Source organism: Rutilus rutilus, assembly GCF_951802725.1.
Source record: "Rutilus rutilus genome assembly, chromosome: 21".
Lineage (NCBI taxonomy): Eukaryota > Metazoa > Chordata > Actinopteri > Cypriniformes > Leuciscidae > Rutilus > Rutilus rutilus.
In genome coordinates, this window is record NC_140226.1 from 30466037 (window position 1) to 30487026 (window position 20990).

Consider the following 20990-nt stretch of genomic DNA (forward strand, 5'->3'; position numbering starts at 1 on the left):
TTTTGTATACAGGAACACCTGTTGTTTATAAAGCCTGATTTACTGCAGTTACGTAAGACACGTTGAAAACAAGTATTTCCAAAAAAAAAAAAAAAAAAACAACACTTTTCGGAGTGGTTTGAATTTATTACCTTGTTTTCTGCTTATGAAGTTCTTAACATAAGAGATTGTGTTGCACTGGCGTCCTCTGGCGGCAACATTCACACAGTGGATTCACTGCTCAGGAGCAGCACAATCCTCCTGTCATGCTTTAGGAGGAACACACACACACGCACGCACGCTAGCTGGACTGAACTGAGCCCAGCCCCACCTCAGGATGAGGCAGTGCTCGCTCTCTAGGTGTCTGGACTAAGAGCAGAACGCATTCGATTCCTCTGATTATCTTCGAGCGCCTTTAATTCCCAGTCTCGGCGACAGACAGACAAACAACACGAGTCATGGAGACCAGACTGCCCTCCAGCTAGCTAACCGCTACCTAACCGGAGTCCGAAAACATGCGCTAGACAGGTATTTACTTTGCTGCATCTGCTCTTTCAGTGTGTCCACCGGGGAGAAAACAAGAGTTGACGCTTTCTCACATCCATCAGTAAGACTTGAGATGATCTGAATGTGAAAGTACGTAACGTTACTGTGCTAGCTTGTTTACGCTGCTGCTGCTGAATGGGATGTTTATGGCGGATTCCAGGAGTCCTACGGGATTCTACATGCCATTGATATGTTTTCAAAAATGAACAGAATGTGTATAATGGGTAGAATCAACTGTATTTATATTCTGGTACAGTGAAAGTAAGTCTCAAGCCAGAAGGGCTGTGTTTCAAATTCTAGTGAGCCCCCTTCCTGGACAGCATATGTGGGCATCTCGGTGCTTTCTAACGATCGGAAACTTTCGGTTCTTATGCGAAGCATCGAATGTTTGGTTCACGGTTCACCTGGTCTGTGATGCTTCAAATGTTCGAGTCTTTCGCCCAGACTCGCAAGTTACGGATCGATTATTCGAATAAACGTTTAAACTCGCATGCATCTTAAAAAAATACAAAGTTTTTAAATTGAAGCTCCGAACTCGCCCGTGAAGCTTTGAATGTTCGCATAAGAGTTCAAAGTCGCATGTTTATCAAATCTTCCTATCAAACTTATGGACTTGTTATGGATCGTATTTTGAAATCTAAAATTTAAACTCTCAAGGCAAAGTGAGGTTTTGAAATTTTCAGAGAATGTTTGCATAATGCATTGAATGTTTAAAGTCCCCATGAAATCGAAATGAAGGTTTATTTTTTATTTTTTTTTAACCTTACTGTTATCTATAAGCTATAGTGTGCTCCGAAACAATGGCAAAATTCGCATCTAGAAGATATAAGCATTCAAAACAAAGATTTTGATGACATCACTCTGCACTTCAGCTTCTCATCAGATTTTCTGTCCAATCAAATGCTCTCTAGAATCTGAAGCTCCGCCCCCCCCCCCCCCCCCCCCCCCCAACACTATAAATAGACGCTGAAGCTGCGGTTGAAATCGGTCACTTGTTCACACATTTACTATTTTCTACATGGTGAATGGCACAAAGTGTACTATATAGGGGATAGGGAATGATTCAGACAGTGTAAATATGAGACACAATAGCACAGAGCGGATCATATGTGTGAGTCGTAGTAGGGTTGGGCAAATTAAGCCTCATGAAGCATTGAGGCTTTCCCCTGAATGTTTCAGGAAAAGATTTGAAGCATCAAGAGTGTCGGATACAGCGCCATCTTATGGCAGGTCAAATATATATATATAAAAATGTATATCGAACCCATTTGAATTCTGCACAGAATGCTATATTCTAAAGCGATATGGAGGAGATTAGGAGGAAACTGTGGCTTTACTGAGCTCAACGGCTCTGGCCAAGCTGTGATATAAATTAATCGGTATTGGCTATTTTTAAAAAGGGGAGGAGCTGCTCGATATGTCCCGCCCTCTCTTCCTGTTTCAGTGGAAATTACATCAACACATTGAATAACGCTGCGCGTTCCCAAGGCACTTCAGTGGGCTTTTAAACTGAGCTTTCACACTTGCTCACAAGGCTTTGAATGTTCGAAGCAAACCTTTTGAATTCACGTATAATGCAGCAGATGTTCAAATCCAATCTTAACACTGAAGTATGACGCATCTAATATTCAAGCTTTCGCACTCATAATTGATGCATCAGATAGTTCAGGTGTTCGAATTGAATGATCAAAAATTCTTGTACTTGCTTGTAATGCGTAAATTTTTTGTAAATTAAAACTTTTGATGTTTTTAATGATGCATCCCATGATGTTTTTAATTGAACGTTCTAATAGAACATTGAAACTCGCGAACATTCCATCTGAAGTGCTTGTGACACCCTAAACATTCAGTTCAGCTATAGGCAGTTCGTTGGGTTTGCGTCACAGCCGTGGAGATCTACAGTCCAACTTGAGCATTGATATCGGACAGAATCTGTTTTTGTAGATCTACAGAAACATTTCAGCCTCTTTATTGTTCAGTGTCAGTTATTGGTTTATTTAACACTCTTCACAGTTTCATCATTTCAGGCTCTGATCATAATCTCTGCTGGCTTTGGATTCACAGGGTTGTATAAGAAGACTCCTGTTTCCTGTTTTCACTGGAGTGGCACTACGGTCACATCTGGCCATCAGCGGCTGAAATGCAGACTTTCCTGAGAGGCAGACGAGTGGGCTATTGGCTCAGCGAGAAGAAGATGAAGAAACTCAATTTCCTGGCCTTTGCAGAGATGTGCAGGTGAGAGGTGAATATAGATCCATCAGCCTGGATCTGTTTCCATGTAAGAGCACAGCAGGTGCCTGTTGCTGTCCTCGTGGCCAGCGGTTCAGCCAAAACTGCTGTTGTCTGTGTCTGCTTTTGCTCTGCTGATCTTGACAGATCAGTTGGTCGAGTTGTTTCTATAAAAAGGTGTGACGGTCTTTTTTTTTCTTTTTCTTGAATGTTTTCTTCATAGAAAGGACTTTGAACTGTGGTTGAGGTTGCTTGAGGTTGTGTAATACAGTGCAGCAGAGAGACATGTTAACATAAGATACATATTAAGACACTATTTCTTAGTGTCTCATAAGCAGAAATGTTTGTTTAGGTTGACGGACTGTGCATCTGATGACTCGTACCACACTAATAAAGCAAAAATAATCAATTTGGGAAGTTTTAAATGGTTTCCCCCAAACAGTTCCCCTGTCTGCCTTTGGTTGGGTAAATGGATCGCCCCGTCCCAAACTCGCTCATTGGTTGAGCAGATCTTGACATGTCAGGCTGGTCGGGTTACTCAAGCAGTCAAAACTTGGATTTTTGAGGAAAGGTGTGTTGTTAATTTTAAGCAATCACAGTGCAGTCATAGATAAAATAAAATGTCACAGATTTATGCTAAACTAGAGACTTGGCGCTTGATTTACAAAATAATTCTTATGAATAAAAAATCCTTCATTACTACTGTTTGTTTTGTTTTATAACTTAAGAAAAAAGTTGGCAAAATTTTACTTTATATTTGTATTTTGTATTCCTGAAAAAACTAAATAAAATCGCTATTAGTCACATCTAACATAGAAGTTTTGTAAATATATAATGTGTGTGTGTGTGTGTATATACACACATAAATCAAAATAACAAAATAACATGTAATTTACTAGAGGTTCTGACAAAATGTTAATTGCTGCAGTCTATTTAAAAATGGTTAATTAACTTAAATGAATTATTTAAAAAAATATATGTTTTGAATGATTCAGTGACACGTAACGTCTAACAGTCACTTGTCGCCACCTACTGGTGTAACTATGCAATCAACACAACCGTTATTTGAAGCGCCAAGTTACTTTCAAAAGCTGATTTGGTTCACTACCGTAGACATCACATTTGGTGTTTATATCCAAACTTTTATCACAGTTCTGGGATAAACAGGCGAATCATTGTCATTTAGGAATGAGATTGCGTGGGTCTTTGAATCGAGACCGCAATCTTTTAACGGTTAATCATGCAGGTTTAATTTGTATAAAGAGTCATCTATTTTTTTCCTTTCACAATGCACAATGTCAAAAGGGCAATTTACCTGTTCAAAACCTGCGTGCTGTAAGCTTAAGTTCCTCAAGCCTGTGTTGTGTTCTGCTCTGCCTGTTTTTAGGATAAAGCATCTCTGCTATCCAGACTATGAAACCCTTCAATGATTTTACATGGTACGTGTAGGTGACCAATCTTGGCCTGGCTGTGTTTTAACACTGTGCCAGCACTTCTGTTCCCAATGACTTTGCAGTCGGGCAGATTGGCTTACTCATCACTGAAAGGCCCCTGGATTATTACCCAGCATTCAGAGAGAGAGAGTGAATGAGTGAGAGTTGGCATCGCAAAGCACTTGGACGTTGCACTTGGGAGCTGTGTTTGTATGGGTTGTGTAACCTGAGCAAACTGAATTGCTGGACCGGCAAAGGGTTAATGTTACACACAGCAGTTTGTGTGTCGTAAATGTGTGGTGTAGTGAAAGATTGTGTGTGTTTGTGTGTGTGGGGGTAGTCTTTTTTTTTTTCTTCTTTTTTTTTCTTGTCTTACGCTTTGCTCGTTGTGCCCCACTGTCTCTGTCTCCAGCTGAATGGACAATTGTGTAACGTGTGAAGCCAGCATTGCATCGGATTTCCTCGCTGGCTGTGACTGTGTGTGAGGAATTGTGTGGCTGAGAGTTGGAGAAAGTGAAGGAACGAGGGAATACAACAATGTGATCAGTGTAAGCGGTCAACTCTGTCAGCCAGTGAACAAAGGGATATGCTTTTGTGTGTTACAATCACAGACATATGTTGAGCGCGTGAACACAATGGCCAATCAGAGACAAATATGTTGAGCACGTGAACACAATGGCCAATCACAGACATATATGTTGAGCGTGTGAACACAATGGCCAATCAGAGACAAATATGTTGAGCACGTGAACACAATGGCCAATCAGAGACATGTATGTTGAGCACGTGAACACAATGGCCAATCAGAGACATGTATGTTGAGCATGTGAACACAATGGCCAATCAGAGACATATATGTTGAGCGCGTGAACACTATGGCCAATCAGAGACATATATGTCGAGCACGTGAACACAATGGCCAATCATAGACATATATGGTGAACACAATGGCCAATCATAGACATATATGTCGAGCATGTGAACACAATGGCCAATCATAGACATATATGCCGAGCATGTGAACACAATGGCCAATCATAGACATATATGCCGAGCACGTGAACACAATGGCCAATCAGAGACATATATGTCGAGCACGTGAACACAATGGCCAATCAGAGACAAATATGTCGAGCACGTGAACACAATGGCCAATCAGAGACATATATGTCGAGCACGTGAACACAATGGCCAATCATAGACATATATGTCGAGCATGTGAACACAATGGCCAATCATAGACATATATGGTGAACACAATGGCCAATCATAGACATATATGTCGAGCATGTGAACACAATGGCCAATCATAGACATATATGTCGAGCATGTGAACACAATGGCCAATCATAGACATATATGCCGAGCACGTGAACACAATGGCCAATCAGAGACATATATGTCGAGCACGTGAACACAATGGCCAATCAGAGACATGTATGTCGAGCACGTGATCACAATGACCAATCAGAGGTGTTTAAGAATCTGTTCAACAGCGCTCAAAATGCTAGAGGGAAATGCTGGTATCGTCACATTTTTACATTTTGACAACTCTAGTATGAGTATGTGTTGAGAAATAGTTCACCCAACAACAATTTTTTGTAAATTTACTTGCCCTCATGTCATTGTACAAAAGGAGTCTGCTTATTTTTTTATGTTGCAACTAGAGGTGGGAGGAAAAACAAATCTCCCGCAGTTCTTTCTTCAAGGATTCTGAGAATTGTATCCTCCGATGTTAAATTCCACCCATTCACACACAAAAAACCCTCAAATCTTCTATAAAATAATCTTCTATGCATTTCGAGAAGGTTGAGGCAAATTACAAGGGCAATCGCAGGCTTCATTGCACAGGATATGCGGTGTGAGAAACTTGTTTTATCCAATCGAATCGTGTGGTGCCTAGAGATTCCCACTACTATTACTCACAGCTGGTTCAGCCGAGGCCCTGGATTTGAGGATTTCTGGATTTTTTTCCTTTTTCTTTTTTTCTTCTGGAGATCCTCTCATGCTCTGTCCAGTTCGATGGGAGCCGTCGGTGGATGTTTTCAGGTCTCTCCGGAGATGTTTGATTGGGTTCAAGTGCGGTCTCTGGCTGGGCCACATTCACGTTTTTGTGGAAATCAAGTTACTGCAAGTCTGAATGTCACTTAAATATATTAGTGACCCTCTGAGCACGTCAATCACACTAGCACAGATTAAAAATGTTTTGTGGATTAAAATGTTAATCCTTTTGTAACCTCTTCAACCAAATTGCTCGAGCTGAGTTGAGGGAATATCTATTCAGCGGCTCTAACTGCTGTCACACCCTTCAAATTACTGCATTATTCCCTAGGACAGGCGTTCTCTAGCACTGTCTTGTTGTTTTTCATGTTTTGCCAATGTTTTACATGACTCTGACAGTCGTCTATGAGCTCTAATCTAGATTTCTGTAGAGATCCATTTGGTGTTGCAAGATCATTGCAAGATAAGAATGATAGACAAAATTAATTGCTTCCATTACAGATTTAGAGAATTTAAGAGAGCGGCTTTACTGGCCCAATTCTTATCAAGTATTTTTTGATATTCTAGTCTAGGGCTGTAACTAACATTTGTTTTGATGATCGATTATTAGACTGTCTGTTCAAAATAAATGAAAAGAAGCCTAGCATTGGGGATTTGTTGCTTTTTCCAGGTGTATAAAACTCGTATATGACCCCAAAACCTGTACGTGCCGAACCGTGACTTCTGTGTACCGTTACCCCCCCTAATATTAAAGGAATAGTTCACCCAAAAATGAAAATTAGCCCATGATTTACTCACCCTGAAGCCATCCTAGGTGTATATGACATTCTTCTTTCAGACGAATACAATCGGAGTTATATTAAAAAATGTCCTGGCTCTTCCAAGCTTTATAATGGGAGTGAATGGCTGTATGTCTTTTGAAGTCCACTTGACGCACAACGGCAGCAATTGACGTCTCTCGCGGTTCAAACAAACGGCTGGGCAACCGCGTTCGTCATTACGTTGTGCGTCAAGTTCAAGGGTTACTCTTTTGCCATAAATCGATGCGTACGGCCGTCTGCCGGAAGCTAGTTATTTTAGTCGATAAAGTTTTAAATATGGATATTTTTCTTACACGAATGCATCGCTTCGCTTCAGAAGGCCTTTATTAACCCCTGGAGACGCGTGGAGCTCTTCAATCATGAATAGATGCGCTTTGATTGACTTCAAAAGACATACAGCCATTCACTCTTATTATCAAGCTGGGAAGAGCCAGGACATTTTTTACTATAACTGGGCTAATTTTCATTTTTGGGTGAACTATCCCTTTAAGCGACGCTGCCATACTAGCCATTAGCATCTGCTCTTAAGTTCTTTTTAAAAATGTGAAACATGAGTGGATTAGGGATGAACGTAAACCGTGCTATGCATTGGCGCGTTCCACGCAAATCGGCGTATTTTCGTAATCGATGCGTCGTTCCAGTCGTATTCTGGTCCCTAGATATATTTAGATAAAAAAAATTTTCATCCATTTTTGTCTGGCAGATGAAATGTCATTTGATCATGAGGACAAGTAATAATTCCCTAAGCAATCTGCATGATTTGTAGTATTACGAGTGTCTGTAGTACTAACCCACTCTTTCTGCCTTAGGGTTAGGGCTACACACTAAACAAGCTAATGTTCTAGTTTGTTTGTAACCAGGGCAACAAGGGAAGCATAGCAACAACAGACAAGTGAGACCAAAGGCGGTTTGTGTTTTTGGTAACCACAAGGATTTTTCCCGCCAACATGTGCGTGTGTGTGTGTGTGTGTGTGTGTGTGTGTGTGTCCTGTCCCAGACGGCAAATGGTTGAGATATTCCCTGTAGAGGTCATAAGCAGTCCTCGCTCGCAGCTGCAGAGATAAACAGCGGTCTAGAAAGGTCATGATTGTGCTCTCTAAGAAATGAGGTCACGATTCCCAACCCCCTTCTTGTCCTGCTCAAACATTTCACAGAATGTTTATTAATCTTGTCAAATAGATTTGGTTTAATGATAAAGGATTGACAGATGTGTTTGATGTACTATTGACATTCAATAACCTTTCAGTGCTGGCTCTCTAAAACTGCTGAATGTCTGTGACAGAATTTCACAGGAAGTTCAGGTGGAGTATTGTAATCATATTTTTGAGGAAGTTGGTTGAACTTGAAGCATCACGGTTGGTGTCGTTGTGTGTGCGCTTTTGTAACTAACCACACGTGTCACAGGCCTGTGAAATGAATGTGCTCTGTGAAGCATGGACGTTATCTTTGAATTGCACACAAGGCTGTGTTTGGACTTTGTGCTCTTCAGATTTTTTCTCTCACATTAAAAAAAAAGAAAAAAAAAAAGTCCACATTTTTATTAATTGTATATTTATAATTGTATAATTTTTTTGAAATTCTGATAGAATCTGATAAAAAAAACAAAAAAACATTATGACTGATAATTTAAAAAAAAGAAGTTTTTTAGGGTCCAGTTCACACTATTAACTAGGCTAGTTGCTTATTAGCATGCATATTAATTAGGATATTGGCTGTTTATTAAAACACATATTAATGCCTTATTTTGCATGACCATATTCTACATCCGTTAATCCTAATCAATAGTCAGTACCTAAACTTAACAACTACCTTACTAACTGTTAATAAGCCGTAATTAGGAGTTTATTGAGGCACAAGTCATAGTTATAAGTGAGAATTGGACCCTAATCTGAAGTGAACATAAATTGATATTCATATTGAGTTTTGCTAAATATTACAGTGTTATCAAATTATTAGTTCTTTAAGATTCGCTTTAGTAAAAATAGTAAAATGTAAAAATGGAGAAAATGAGTGTGCACAATTAAATATACCGATATTTACCGATATCAATAAATGAAGAAAAACATGCGGCAAGTGACTTAAAAAATGTGAATGTCATTAATTCAAGAGATTCGTTCAAAAACGCTGATTCATCCAGTAATGAAACAAGTTAAGTCTTTATGAGTAAGTCTTTATGAGTGAGTCATTGAATCATTCATTCAACCCGATTAAAAAAAAAAAGAAAAAAAAAAGAATCAATTCAAATTAATATATATATTTTTTTAAATAGACTGCAGCAATTCATATTTTGTATAGTTTGTCTATTAAGAATCATGGGAGATGATTATTTTATCAACTTATTAACTTGATCTTTATTTTAAAAATAAATTCATCAATTTATCCAGAATGGTGCAGCTGTACTTTGTTGCTGCAGTCAAAAGATGAGAAAATCAAAATGAAACCGTCCAAGTTTAACGAGAGAACTTTTCTTGGAGATTGTTTCATCTTCTGGGATACATGACTTCATTAGTTTAACCTGGATGTTTGGGGGTTTTTTTTGTCTGAAACTGAGCACATTGTTCTATTGGACTGCTCCCTTTACCCTCTTTCGTATCTCAGTCATAATAAAAGTGCTTTTGCTCACCATGTTTTGTTTTCTCTATCCAATATTCTGCTTCACTTAGATAACCGAATGAAACCAATGAAATCCGAGCCACACTTCAGCTCTGTCCATATCTCTGAATCCAGCGGCCCTGATCTGTCACTGTGACCCAGCTCAGTCCTGAACTCTGTGTCTCGGTTCACGCAATACTTCTGTTTCTTCTGGATAACTTCCGCCCACAGTATTTAAAAAAAAAAAGAAAAAAAAAAGGTAGAATATCCTGCCTCAGTCAAAGCAGAAGTGGGTAGCTGTCATAATTATTACACAATTGCCTGATTTTTATCTAATTCTATTTCTATATTCTCTTAGAATGCCTTTATGTGGGTGGCAAGATATAACTGATCTAAAGCTGTGAAATGATTAATCGTATCCAAAATAACATTTTGTGTTCACGTAATATATGTGTGTGTACTGTGTATAATTATTTTGCATAAATATACACGCATGCATGTATATATTTAAGAAAAATGTTTTTTATATATATATACACACACACACACACACACACACACACACACACACACACACACACACACACACACACACACACACACACACACACACACACACACACACACACACACACAATAATGATATTTTATATATATAATATATATATAGTAATACATTTTTTCTTAAATATATACATGCATGTGTGTGTATTTATATATACAAAATAATTATACACAGCACACACACATATATTACGTAAACACAAACTTTTATTTTGGAAGTGATTAATCGTTTCACAGCCCTGAAGCCTGGGTTAACACCGCTTTTAACCCCGGGTAAAGGAACATTTCACACTTGTAATTTAGAATTTGGCTTTCCGGCAGACGTTAGCTGCGATATACTGTACATGTAAAATGGGGGATGTTAGATGTACAGTACAAAAATAATAATATGATAGAATGCAATGAAACCTTAAAGCAACACTGTGTGATATTTTCCCCCGTCTAGCGGTGAAATTGTATATGACTACCCAGTGAATATTAGTTTCTGTTCCTTTCAATTTCGAGGGCGTTTTAACTCCTACGGTGGCCGTATTATTCCAAGATTAACATGGCTTCCAGTTCGACTTCGTCCAATTGCGCCTTTAAAACTATCACCTGTGATCCGTCGCAGCACAGATTTATGTTACAAAGTAACGCAAGTTATACTAGAGGTCGTTCTGGCGTTATGCACAACCATGCTATGGTTAGACAAGCAACTATAAAACTTCGAATTTACACACATAGGCTGAATTACCATGCTGAGAAGAAAGCAGGCAACTTCCTCATGAGCTCTTTCCATCTTGGAAAAGTTACTCCAGTATTGACTTTGGTCTTGCTGATTTGCCTGTCGCGTTGACGTTTTAATTCTCTCTTTCGCTTCCTTGGCGACTCTGCTACATGTCCTCGAGAATAGGCGTGATCCTCCATCAGCAATCTTTCAAATCTGCCGGCAGTCGCGAGTAATCTCCCCCTCGCATTCGTCTCTGAGTCACTGAGTGTAAAGCGCGAAAGGCGAAGCTTGAATTTACAGGTATGTCCCTCTTTGGCTAATGTAGTTTCAAGATGGAGGGGCAACATGGCGACCGGCATTCGAACCCCTCACCCGTATGTACTTTCAATGGCAGATTATAAACTTACGAGAATACTTTATTACTTGAAAGAAGTAAATATACATTAATGAGCACATATATTTTTGAAAGAACTAAGTGTTTTTTTGCTAAGAATCAACTAAAAAAATTACACAGTGTAGCTTTAACTTTATTCAGGAAGTTTTCTCTCAGAACAGAACTCAAAATGACCGTTGACAAATGGGAACCGTTGGCACCAATGGTCTCTACGATCAGCTTAGCTCACAATGCTTTTGAGAAACGCAGTTCTGGTTGGTTTCTGAGGGACTGTTGAGTGCCTTCAGGCTACACTGGTCAAGGATCTCTGATTTGTACAGTCAAAAAAATTTACTTTTAATTGCTTTCCTCTCTCAACAGGTGTCATTTTTTTCCTGCCTTCTGGCACACATTTTGATTAATGTAATACTGACAACATACTGCGCATTCAGGAGGAGTTGAGGCATGTTTCGTCTGTTCACTCTGACCCAGTTGGAATTTTTGGATAAATGTTTTTTCAGTTTCCATATCTATATTTTTTTTAATCTCAATAATCTTCTTCCCATAATGAATTAACCCGCACAGAAAAGTCTAGTCTCACTGAAACTTGAAATAACTCCCACAAACCCCCTCTTGATGTTTTCTGACAGAATAATAAATAAGCTCTGGCTCATACCCTTCATGATTATTTTGACAGTGGTGTGGAATACTCTGACGCTAGAAGAGAAAATGGTTGCCTGGCTTCTCAGTCACCATGAAATCAAAATTGACAATTCATATTTTTATGGAATATTTTAGTATTTTTTTTTATAAATTTTGTATGTGCACAACATTTTTTTTTTTGTGTGTGTGTGTTAAATTTCATGTGCCCTCTTAATCTTTTATCTCTTCTCTGATGAAGTGTTTACTGGCGTGAGGGCGGGGCAACCAGTCACTCACATGAGATCAACCAATAGCAATCCAATGATCCTATCAATTCCCAATGGACAAAATCAAGTCATTTGTTTTTCTTGTGCGAGAATCAGAATAAGTCACAATAATGAAGAAAAGGCTATTGCAACTTCAGGTTCATGTCAACTTTAATGACCCCTTCAAATCATCCAAAGGGCTTTCCCACCAGCATGCTTTATTTTGGATCCAATTTCAGGATCTCACAACAAAGCATTTAAGTAAAATGCAGCACATATTTAACTATAGTGCAAAACATGATTGCTCGAAAACCGAGCAAACTGATTCTTGTGTGTCAGCTTGTCCTGTTGTTTTACAGAAACACTGGGGCAAATTCTAACATTTGACTAGCGCTTGCTTCGTGACAGTCGTTCCTTGTTGTGCGCTGTTTAAAAGTAGACATTTTCTGACAGCACATCAGGTTGATCGCTCTGACTTCCGTAGTGTTGATTCCCTTCCTACAGCCAGTCAGGGTTTCTCTCTCAACTCTGTTTCTAGGCAACAGATATTTTTATCCAGGTTTTATTTTCATGTCAGAATGTAATCGTTATGATTGTATCTTGAATAAAAAAAAAAAGTTTAAAAAAAAGTGAATAAATCTCTTTTTTTGTTGTTGTTGTTAACCTGTGGCATGAGCTAAAAAAAATAACTTTTTTTGTTTTTTTTTCTTTCAGGAAAAGAGGGATAGATGTTGTACAGGTAAGTGGCTCTCCTCTTAACAAAATACATTTTCAGATATTTATTTAATGTGTGTAATTTCAAACAGTGACCACCTACGAAGAAATGAAGGGAAGAAATGTAGATTAGGATGATTCAGAGGTGAGATTTTAGTCTCGATAGTGCACAAGAGTGAGTTCAAACGTTAATTTCCTCTGTTCTCTCAGAGAGTAGCTCTCTCTTCCAGTTCTTCCAGTTTTTCCAGTCTTACGGTTTGAACCGTGAGAGACGTCTAAGCTTACGATACTCCTACATCCTACTACGTTACGTCGGGTCAGAGGTCGCTCTGTAAATTTGTTATGTTGTGATTCAACTCATAGCTGTCTGGTTGGCTTATAACGCTTTAATGAAAACTTAAAAAAAAATCTGTATAGGAAAAATACTTCCAGAACCAAGGCCGCTGAAAAAGAAGAGCTATTAAAGGTGCAGTACGCGATTTCTGAGAAACATTGTTGATATTTGAAATCACCAAAACAAACCCATACCCCAAAGGATCACACACCTTGATAGCTGATAGCTCCGCCCCCAAACTCATAAACATGCTATGCAGCGCCGGCACCTTACATCTGATTGGCTGCAAGTTAGGGCTGTGCAATTTAATTGAATTTCGATTTCGATTTCGATTTTGGCTCCCAACGATCACCAAAATAGTGCAATCGAGTAAAAACGATTATTTTGTCATGTTCTGTTTTGAAAGAACGCTCTAATTTTGTCTTGTGTTCTGAATGACGCGCACGCGCACATCCGCCCCTCCCGAAGCCATAAACTCTCTCAGCTTGAATGTTTAAACTGATAAGACTTAAAAAGAAGTGAAAATGATCAACTTTAGTTACGATGCAATGCTGGCCCGATTGTGCAAGTGACAATTCCGTCGTGTCCCGACTCCTAAACGAGAGAGTGTAGTTTCGACGCTTGCTTTGTCCAACCCATTTTGAGAGACAGAGAGGGAGAAGACGCGGCACCGCTGAACACTCACGCGTGAAATTGCGTCTTGGAGAAAGTTTTAAAATGATTGATTTGATTTTATAATCTGTGTGGATTAATTTAGGCTACTCTTACAATCTACATGCTAAAGTGAATCAATGTTTGCGGGGGAATTTTCCGCGTTATAAGTGGTAGACCTGCGGGAATTATTAAAATACTCATTGAAGTATCATCTGTTATATTATTTATTTTAATAGTTCAAAAAGTACAATCAATGTTCAAATTTCGATTTTTTTTTTTTTAGAATTGTTGAAATGTGTCTTTTTAATAAATGCAACACGTTCCCAAAGTCATGTGAAATAATCGTGTTACATAATCGTGATTTTAATACTGACCAATACTGATTTTTTTCCATAATCGAGCAGCCCTACTGCAAGTGTGTTTTGGTGCTCGGTCTGATCCACTTTCAACAGCATTTCTCAGAAATCGCGTACTGCACCTTTTAAAAAACATTAAAAATAACTTGTGGCTTCTGGCATATACCAAGCCTGAACAACATCTGCGTTTATTGCAGGTCTTTATAAGTAGAAAGTTTGCTAGTTGTTTACAGTGGAATTAGAAAGATGTGTTGAGTATGCAGTTGTTTGCGTATTACAGTGGACGGATGAACTGAATATGTGAATGAAATGGTCTGGGCCTGTTGATGATCTTACTGGCTAAGGCTCCATTCCTGATTCCTAGGAGATTGAGCTGGTTTTTAACACTGAAAAGTGCTAAACACAAAATATTTCTGTCTCGTTTTCTATTCAGTTTATTTTTGAAAGCGGAAAGTATAGTTCGCTTGTTTTCATTAGCGAGACTGTTTTGATAGTAAAGCTCAAATTGTTCTCATTGGTTTGGACTAAGCATGCTAATGTTAACATTTGAACATTCAACAAAGCCAAGGCCTGGAAAGCTTTGCTTTCACAATGAGACAGCAAAATCCTTGCCAGTAAAACCTCTACCAGCCGTCTTTCAGCAAATGACCACAACGAATATGAACTTTATATTTCAAATATGAAGATCGATCATAGTGATTTATTTATATAGCACTTTATACAATATATTGCTTTAAAGCAAGTAGCTTTAGAGTGTTAAACATGAAAAAAACTTTGTCTATTAGAATGACTTTATCAATTATTAGAATAACTTCAGTATTTATTTACTATAAAGCAGCTCTCCTGTGTGCTCATGTTTTTACTCGCATCTGACCTCAACAAACTGAACAGAAGAAGACTTTCACGTCAAAGAAGGCGGAGCCACAGAGCCACACCTACTCATTACATAATCACCATGGAGCGACCAATGATAGTTCGAATGTGTTTACCAGTCTGAGCAAATTTTTCCAGGAAATTCGCTTTGGCAAGTTGTTTCGAACTCCCGAAATTAACTGATTTTGTCCAAAATAACTTGCTTATGCTTATATGACGCAGTCGGGCGCTGCCGCTCCTTTCGTTTCGTTTTGTTGCTTATTTATTGTACGATTAAAATTAGGGCTGCACGATTTGGGGAAAATGTCATATTGCGATAACTGAGGTCAATATTGCGATATAATAAACAAATGGTTTCATGAGTCAACTTGCTTGGTTCTCAAGGAAAATAAATGCACACACAGATTAGTGATAATCTGCCTAAAGAAAAAAGTTCTTTAGTCAAGAGCAGTGAGTGTTTTTCTCTGTTCCCTTTGTTCTTTGATTAACTTTAGCGACAGATATAATTAGTGGCTACTGTGTACTGTCCCTTTAAGACCAGTCGCTCCTGTCAGAGACGCGGATCTCACACGCGCCTCATTCTCTCACGAGTCACAACTCTTCACGTTCATCATAAGACTACTCTTATGTTATGAAGATACTCGACAAAAAGACATTTTGGCATAATTGTGTGTTTTATTGTTCGTTCAAGCTCGAAAGAGAACTGTATTCTGGCATGCTGTTTTGTGCGCACGCACGATATCAGCGCTAGTCTTCCTGTGTGTCACAGTCAGGACATTCACAGGCAGCGGGTTCATTTTTGTCTTATCGCGCATGAATGGTTTAAAAGCATTTGCATGAATAAGAGCGGGATCATGTAACACTATAGGATGCCAAAAATTAACAGATGCTGCGTTAATTGCGTTAACAGCGCTAATTTGTTTATTTAATATAAAATCGCAGCATTTTGCGTCATATAATCGTTTAGGCTTGACATCGCGATTGCGATATGATTAATCGTGCAGCACTAAAATTAAGTTTAATGTTCGCCTCCTCCTTCACTGATCTTGAACTTTGTTCGTTAAATTTGATCACTTAAATTCACATTATTTCATTTCATTCTAATAAAAAAAGAATAAAGTTCTGAATTACTACTCACACAGGTCTGTTTATTTAATGGAAATCGAGCGTAACGCGGATATGACGCAACGAAGAGGGGCGTTACACTGGCTAAAATAGCAGATTTTTCTGTATTTACACATTGTTAGAAACATTTGGGATAATGGAAGTACACAAGTCAACAACATAGTTCTAGTGTTTTTTTTTGGTATTTTAATCTAAAAATCGTACATATTGTGCCGAGATATATATATATAGAGAGAGAGATATGTTTCCAGATTACTTACACTGACATATATGTAGATAAGTTCCTCCACAGAGTTCTCAGTAATATCTTCTGGAAACAACACAATACACTGTTGTTGGAACCGGAATATTATAGACTTGTACAGTAAGTAACCACTTAGCAGCCACCCAGAACACTCTAGCATTATAAAAATGTAGTTGCCCGGTTTGAAGTGTTGTCATATTTGGCCTTGCTTGCTCTTAGCAATGTCGTCACTTTTCATGTGTGTTTGACATTCACTGTAATTCGGGGGTCACATCACTCCATGCGAATATCTAAAAACTGAGCAGTCCCTTCAGGCCGACCTCACGTCTTTTTATTTAAGTGTGGGAAAAACAAAGGCAGGGAGTCTCTGGTGAATAAATAGCCCAGTTCATGTTCCTTGGTATTGCTTTACCACACACACACACACACACACACACACACACACACACACACACACGCGCACACACACGCGCACACACACACACACACACACACACATGAAGATACGTACTTTTAATGACCTTCCATTCACTTTTCTTAAAGGGATAGTTCACGTAAAAATTAAAATTCTGTCAGTGGACCCCACTGTCTTTGTAATAATGTTGGTCGTCTCACTTCCTTGTTCTGTTCATCTTCAGACTAGTTGTCATCCAGTCATGTTAAGTCTATGTAATCCAGTAATACTGTAATACATTCAACCACATTAACCTAGACAATGACTTCATCAGGCTCATTTCCTCTCTAAATGCTCCATGATTCATATTTAATTCTCCTACTTTGAGGCTGCGAGGCTCCATTAGGATGAAGAACATTTCCTGTTCCTCTCAAGTGCGTTGGTCTGTGAAGAAGCCTCTTGGTCAGTTTTTTTTTCGTTGAATTGACGCATTTGTTGGGGCATAATGTGAGTCAAGCCCATCGGTTTCATCTTGTCAATCTTTATGTGCTCCTTTTTATACCCGGAGATACAGACTCTAGGGTACTTATCTCTCCTCTCGGTGTGCTTTTATTCTAATTCCCTGCTTATTTTCTAAAATGGATCTATCAAACATGAGCTCTGGCTGGGAAGAGTTTCAATATTTCATGAATGAGAGAAGATTAAAGAGTGATGGCATCAGCCGCTGCCTCTGCTGCTTTCTTCTATTCAAGGGTGGTATTTTTGGTTCCGCAAATGGATTGTTTGATGTAGATGTGGATGAATGTTTATTTAAAGTCAAAATTTATTCTACTTATCATACATTCATCAGTGCACACATTATATAAAAAAAAAAAAAAAATTGTAATGTTTTATCGCAGTGTAATAACTTGCTCCGCCTCCGAAACAACTTTCCTTTTAAAGGGAGAGTTCACCCAAAAATTCAAAAGTTCCAAATCCATACGATTTTGTTCATCTTTAAAACCAAAACACAAATGAACCTGGAAAACTTTTGTTTGTCCCTCTGTTGAAAGATATCATACAGATATCTTAACAGTTATAAAGTCCTAAAAAAGACGCATGATTTTTTATTCACATACATTGATCAACACACATACATAGAACACACTAAATGCCATAAACAGACAATCAGACGTGCTTGCTTAATGCGCAAGAACCAATGAGATTCATTTGACCAAGGCTATGTCCGAAATCGCCCCTTATACCCTCATTCACTATTCCCGACATTACTAATATAGTAAGTCCACATGATGGAGTGAATGAAAACGAGTGCACCGGAAGGTGTTTGCTGATTAATAATCATTTGAAACTTGGCAAACTGGCAGCTCCAGTAGTAATGAAAGGATTTATCTTGAACTTGGAATCTATTTATAAACCTTAAAGGTGCATTAAGCAACTTTTCATGTTAATACCCGTTTTTCTAACCCATACATGCTTAAACAATTGCCTGATGGGCTGAATGAGCCCTTCTATGATCACTGCGATTGCCTCTATAATCCTGTACAGTAAAATAAATAAGAGGGATTCGGGACGGAATCGACTGGGCGTGACGTCATGCGCGTTCACGCTCACCTGGTTATGTCTGGCAGGTTTGTGTATTCGCCGCCATTATCCGCATTAGCGAAGACAACTCGAGTGACTTTTGCAAAAGTAGTAGATGGATTCAAAGAGACCGGCTTCTAGTTCATCCCAAACCCCAACGCAAACTCCATGTAACCGCGTGCACAACTCTGGTTGCAGTTTCGCGTGTCGCCAGAAGGGGGCATAGTTCTGCAAAAACTCAAAGACTTGCGCAATGCACCTTTAATTAAACAATTTAATAATCAACAAAAAAGTAATGTATACCTGTATGATATTATGCTGTACCCACATTGGACAAGCGGTTTAGAAAATGGGTGGATGGATGATTCAGCTGCGGGCGCCATTTTCTGGCGAGACGTGGGAATTCATTCTGCACGGCCCTCACCATGCATTATGGGTATTTTCTAGCCGTTGAGCGTACATCGGTTGTATACTCGTTATTGCGGTGCATTATGGGAATGAATGAGTGCACTCGATAACGTCCACTATGATTTCGGACACCACAACAAATGGCTGTCCCCTCAAATAATGCCCTATTTAAGGGTATAGGGGGCGATTTCGGACACAGCCCATTTTTGATACGCTCTACCATTCTAAATTAAACTAAACATTTTGTGGAGGGACAGAAATCTTTCATAAAAATATCTAAATTTTTTGTCTTATAGATGATGTGTTTCATAGATGAATGGAAGCAATAGGTTTGAGATTATATGAGGATAAAATAAATGATGACCGAATTTTCATTTTTGTGTAAACTATCCCTTTAAACATCTTAGACTTTTGAGTTACACTTTATTTTAAGGTGTCATTGTTACAGTGTAATTATATTTAAGTACTGTGTAATATTAAGTAACTACATGTACTTACGATAGGGTTAGGGTTTGGTTGAGGGCTATTTGAGGGCTATTTGCATGTAATTATGCATAATTTGCTGTTAAATACTGTTAATAAATACTATGGTAAGTACATGTAACATGTAACAAAGACACTAAAATAAATTGTTACTGACTTTTGTAAGTAATAGAGCCTTTGTAAAATCTTGTCGATAGTTGTACGCATTTTTTATGCTAATATTATGGCAATAATAGCAAATAACTAGGGCTGCACGATATTGAAGAAAAATGCGATATGCGATAACTCATTAAATAATGCAATACGATAATGCTTAAAGTGTGTCAAATTAACTTAAATTATCTTTAAAATGATATAACCTTCATACGTGTTTCACAATCTTTTTGTGACGAAAACATCCCTACAACTTCTGAAAGTAAACATCAGTGTTTTACTGTAGCATTAGTAGTGTTATTTTAACATCAGTGTAAACCACGGGGTTCAGGGTTTCAGGCTATCCTACATTAGGTTTATTTAACAACAGAAACTGAATAATCAAATAAAAAAATAAAACACTGCTTAGTTTTCACTGTATGTATTAAATTTATACTGATTCTTATTAAAGCTACAAAAAGTTATTCAGCCAAGAGCAGTGAGTGATTTTCTCTTTGTCTTTTGTTCATGACCCCAGTTATTGCAAGCCATTGCGATATGCATATCACGATATATATATTTGCGATATTTCGATAATTTCAATATATTATACAGACCTACAAATAACGCTAGATTTGCTTTGCTTTCGAAGCTGCTTCTGCTTCTAATCAGCTCGTGTCCTGATGATTTTAACTCTGAACGACAGCTTCAGAACCTTCCTGGACTCTGATAAATTCATCTTTGAGCCGTGGAGCTGCGCATGTCTCCCTCCGCCAGCATCTGTGGGCATGAGTCATCGGTGCAGGACCGGGTCAGTGTCTGACCTCTGCCTGCTCATTTCTGTCATGAGCTCTCAGTATGTTTTAGTAATGACAGATAGACAGATTCTTTAGTCAAATTGGTTATATGCTTGCATGGAAAGGCATTTTAAAGCAGACCCAGACGTCACAGGTCATGTTGTGCCTCGAGGAGCAGGCAGACAGACATCAGAGTTTAGTTACTTGTGTCTCAGTTGGCTTAAAGCATCATGAATAACTGATTGGTTGTGTCTCTATACAGACACGCACGAAGAAAAGGAAGTGGCTCTCCGCATCATGAATAAAATGACTTGTTTTTGTGAGGAAAATTAGATGACTAAACTAAAACAATTGAAGGCAAAGAGGAAGACGCAGTTAAAGCGTAAACCTGGTCAGTTTTCATCACGCTTGGTATTGTTAGTGTCGGTATTATATGTTAATAAACAATGTTTACTCGTTCTCGGTGTTACCTAGACCGAGAAACGTCAGTTTCTTTCAGTATTTCCCCTCCTTTTGGCCTAAAACACTGTGTTTGTGGTCATCAGTTTGAAATGTTGACTACAAACACTGAGGTTTATCAGTTTTTCCGTCATGGCGTTCTCTCCATATCTACGATTCTTTGCAGCCTTTATCCGCTGCCTACAACACACTGAATCCTTCACTGGAAACCAGTAACTCACCTTTCAAACATTTACTCTGAATTCTTGCACTCAGGTTCAATACAAGTCGACACTATTATG

At 38.5% G+C, this 20990-nt stretch overlaps 1 protein-coding gene across 1 annotated transcript in view; it reads left to right on the forward strand.

Annotated features, from left to right (window-relative positions):
- The first annotated feature begins 186 nt into the window (after positions 1-186).
- itpk1b (inositol-tetrakisphosphate 1-kinase b) overlaps positions 187-20990 on the forward strand; it is a 45827-nt gene continuing 25023 nt past the window's right edge. The window contains exons 1-3 of the mRNA XM_084393821.1: positions 187-507; positions 2590-2760; positions 12870-12894. Of these exons, the coding sequence (XP_084249947.1) occupies positions 2666-2760; positions 12870-12894 (120 nt within the window). The 5' untranslated portion in view covers positions 187-507; positions 2590-2665. The remainder of the gene's footprint in view (positions 508-2589; positions 2761-12869; positions 12895-20990) is intronic.